Consider the following 3,738-nt stretch of genomic DNA (forward strand, 5'->3'; position numbering starts at 1 on the left):
GCATCCACAACACCCTTACCAGCCTCACTTGAGCACCACATTGTTGTGCACAGGGAACAAAGTTGGTACTGCTGCCATAGCAACTGCTGGGGAGCTTGTCTGGCCACAAGAGCATGCGCCCATAGCAAGCACCTGACAGCACCCCAAAGCATAATCTTGCATACATTCAAGCACTCTTTAGCAGAAATTTGAAGAAGCAAAGGTCTGACATGTTTTTCTTAACTTCTTGTTCGCTTGTCTGAGAAATGTCGGTGCAGCCCACAAAAACACAGCCCTCAGAGTTCCCATGTAAGCATGTGGCCTTCAGAGTGACAACCAAGCATGTTGCAGTGTTTGCTCGAAAAACTGACAGGTGCTGCAGATCAGGCTAATACTCCTTATAGTCTAAATATATGCATTATTTCTTTGAGGCAGGCCATACTTTAGCTGACAAGACTAAGCTTTCCCTCATTTATTCATTTAATCCTCCCTCTTTTTCTCGCATTATACACAGTATGAAAAAAACATGACACACAGGCTTACACGTAAAATGCACTGGTTTCTCTAGTCATGACTTCTTCACTGGTAAGAAATGTTGCCCAAACACAATGCTAACAACCGGTCTGTGCACACTCACTTCGGCTGAACGACACCTGCAGTGACTGCATGATGCAAGAGGGATAATAAGGTTTGCATCTGACGGTGGTTGCTCAGGCTGGAGACCGCCGACACATATTGCTTCAACGCACCATCCAGGGATTCCTAAAATGGAGAAACGTGTGAGCGATCTGCAGAGCTTGCCTAGACAGAACAAGCATGCACTGAGATGCAAATGGTTTCAAGAAAATACACCACAGTAAAAAACACAGCATGAACTGTCTAGTTGTTGGTGCTTTAGTAATGTAGTTTGAGTTGCACATAAAATTAGTAACATGTAAGTAGCAAGCACATCAAGTGTGCAGATTCCTGCTCAGTAATGAAGCTTCAAAAGATGCATCAAGATGGGGCAACAAAAAATATCTTTCCTATACTTTATAGTTTTTTTCAGTGTTTGAAATATTAAACTATAGCTTTTGTGTCATTCGAAAAGTTTATTAATGCCGACCTGTGGAATACCAGAAAACAAGGTCTTTATGTCTTCTTGATATGTCCGCTCCTTGAATTCCTGCATTTCTTGCGAGTGGATGATGAAGGAGTTGAACACTTCTTCCAGGGTGTCATTTTGCTGAAAGTAAGAAAAAAAAGTGGCGTAGACCACAGCATTTGTACTTTAAGAACGACAAGCTAGTGATTTTATTTATTTAGGTTCCCACGAATTCGTCAAACACGAAAATTATGCGTCGTTCATGAAACGTCGTTGTGCACTTAACGTAGAAACGATTGTCCTTTTCGCACCTGTGAATAAGAGCCGACACATCGACAATAAACCAAGGACTATGAAGTTGTTTGATTTCCCATTTTGAACGTTCCCCATGCGGACGACGCCAAAATTCCTGCTCCTATAGACCGAAGCAGCGCACGCTACAACCACTTGATTGAAGCTTTCTCGCCAAATGATCGGAACTGCACACTTCGCAGCAAACTGTGCGGTTAAAGTGGAGACAAATCTACGCGAGATAAGCTTTCCGGTTTTTGTGCGCGAGTGACAAATGACAACTCCAAATAGACCCTGATCAGCCCTGCAGGTGCTGATTCGGCACTTTTACTGACCACTTACCCAATATTCCGTGCACGATGTATGCACAATGTTATTGCACATGAGAAAACAGCAGCAGCTTAATGAAACTCACCAAAACGTTGTCAATGTAGCGCGATACCTGGACCTCTACTGCAGCCATAGGTGCTGGTTGTCAGCTGCGTAGCTTCAGAGTCCAGCTGTCACAAGTCGCACCAACAGTAGATGCGTTCATTTGCACTTTCCACGCGCCATTCAGTCGATGTGCCGTTTATTGCTTGGAAATTTTCACTTGCACATTGAACAAATGCCGGCACCACAATGCATTGAAAACACAGCCAGACGACCTCGTGATGTCGATGGCGATATGCCTTGATGTTTTGCCCCATGCACGCATGCACCACGAGCTGAATCTTTCCCTCAGAAAAAAAAACAATGACTCTTAGGTGATCCTCAATGGATCGTTTGGATGCGTTAGCAGCCAAATGTTCTTTATATTCGAACGAGGTTGACTCACTAAACTTCGGTACAGACACGAAAGTTCGTTACAGTTGAATCCCGCTACAACGAAATCGACGGGTAGCGCGAGAAATTTCGTTGTCGCGAAATTTCGCTGTCGAGAAATTAACCGAAAATGCAAGGCAATAACTCCAGCAAAACAGTTTTATTGCCAGAAATCAGTGAACTTAGCCTGCTTGCGTTTCACTGCCAGCAGCGGCATCGTGTGACTCTCGGCCTTCGCACGGCGCCAAGGAGTCCCCTCGCTGCTTCCCTATGACGAATAAACGACTCCCAACCAAATTTTTAAATAGAGAATACATGACAGTGTAATAAACATACATTCTGCGCATTATTTAGCTGCTCCAAGCCACTGCTTTAGCAGGGAATAATCTCGTACAGCACCCAACTTTTGAAGAAAGGCGGGCCACTGACCGGTGAAGGCTCGCGAAAAATTCATAGAAGCGAATGCGTGCTCACAAAGTAATTCGTTTTCGAGAGAATTTTAATACATTCACTCCTATGGGGATTTCGCGGGGAATGAAAAATACTTCGTTGTGGCGAAGATTTCGTTGAAGTGGAATTCGTTGTACCGGGATTCAACTGTAGATCCGATGTGGCATACTAAAAGTTCGTTCAATCCGAGGCAGTAACTAAGAGCGAGTTGACGGGCTAGTTGGTATTGCACATGGTGAAGGAACAGCGCTAAGTACGGGACAGGAGACAAACATGGAAGCCCAAAGTCTTCTGATCTCAGTCACTGCTCTTTCAGTTTGCCAGTACAGCGCCCTTGTTCGTGCTTCCATGTTTGTCTCCTGTCCCGTACTTAGCGCTGTTGCTTCACCATGTAGCAACTAAGTTCTTAGACTGGTGGGCAGGTTGCAACTGTGACAGGGTGGGCAACCTGCCACGGAAAACGGCGGACGCCATTTCCGCTTGCAACAGCCCTTCTAATGCTAATGCATTGATAAAATAAATATTACATGACAAACAGGCTATGAGAGACACTGTAGCAGAGCTGTCCAGAATAATCCTGCGCGCTTACATCGCACAACAAACAAGCTTTTTTTTTTATACGAAAGCATATATGGCTCATCGGAAACAAAACCCAATGTTGTTGACTGTAAAAGTGGTCACAAAATCCCAGATGACGTCACTGTGGTGTCAAAGAAAAATTTCCAGATTGTGAGGTGAACACGCAGCCCATAGGGCAAAAAACCGTGTTGCTTCTTGTGAACAAATGCTAACGAGTAGATGTGGCATTAGGAAGAGAAAAAGATAATCGAAAGGAAATAAAAATTAACAATGCTTTCACATTAAAAGTGCATATTTTTTTTTTTCCGCTGCCTTTAGCCTGCATTGAAATGCCGCCGCCGTGGTATAGTGTCTAGAATATGCCAGTGCAATCCAGGCACTATAGCCGCAGTCAGCATTTGATCCCGCGACTACCGCGACGTTGAGATCAGCAGCCGAATGCCAAAGCCAACTGAGCCACCATGGCGGGTCCATGTATCCTATGCATAGCCGGAGTTGAGGCACCAGAAATTCCAGGTAATATGAAGGTGTGAACAACACAGGCACGCACA

At 44.6% G+C, this 3,738-nt stretch overlaps 1 protein-coding gene across 1 annotated transcript in view; it reads right to left on the minus strand.

The window, feature by feature from the left end:
* Window positions 1-2,018, minus strand: part of MED23 (mediator complex subunit 23) — a 42,660-nt gene extending 40,642 nt beyond the window's left edge. Inside the window, exons 1-3 of the mRNA XM_077640157.1 lie at window positions 1,770-2,018; window positions 1,085-1,204; window positions 617-741 (exon numbers count right to left, since the gene is read on the minus strand). Coding sequence (XP_077496283.1) covers window positions 617-741; window positions 1,085-1,204; window positions 1,770-1,817 — 293 coding nt within the window. The 5' untranslated portion in view covers window positions 1,818-2,018. The remainder of the gene's footprint in view (window positions 1-616; window positions 742-1,084; window positions 1,205-1,769) is intronic.
* Window positions 2,019-3,738: the final 1,720 nt, after the last annotated feature.

Source organism: Amblyomma americanum, chromosome 10, assembly GCF_052857255.1.
Source record: "Amblyomma americanum isolate KBUSLIRL-KWMA chromosome 10, ASM5285725v1, whole genome shotgun sequence".
Taxonomy (NCBI): Eukaryota; Metazoa; Arthropoda; class Arachnida; order Ixodida; family Ixodidae; genus Amblyomma; species Amblyomma americanum.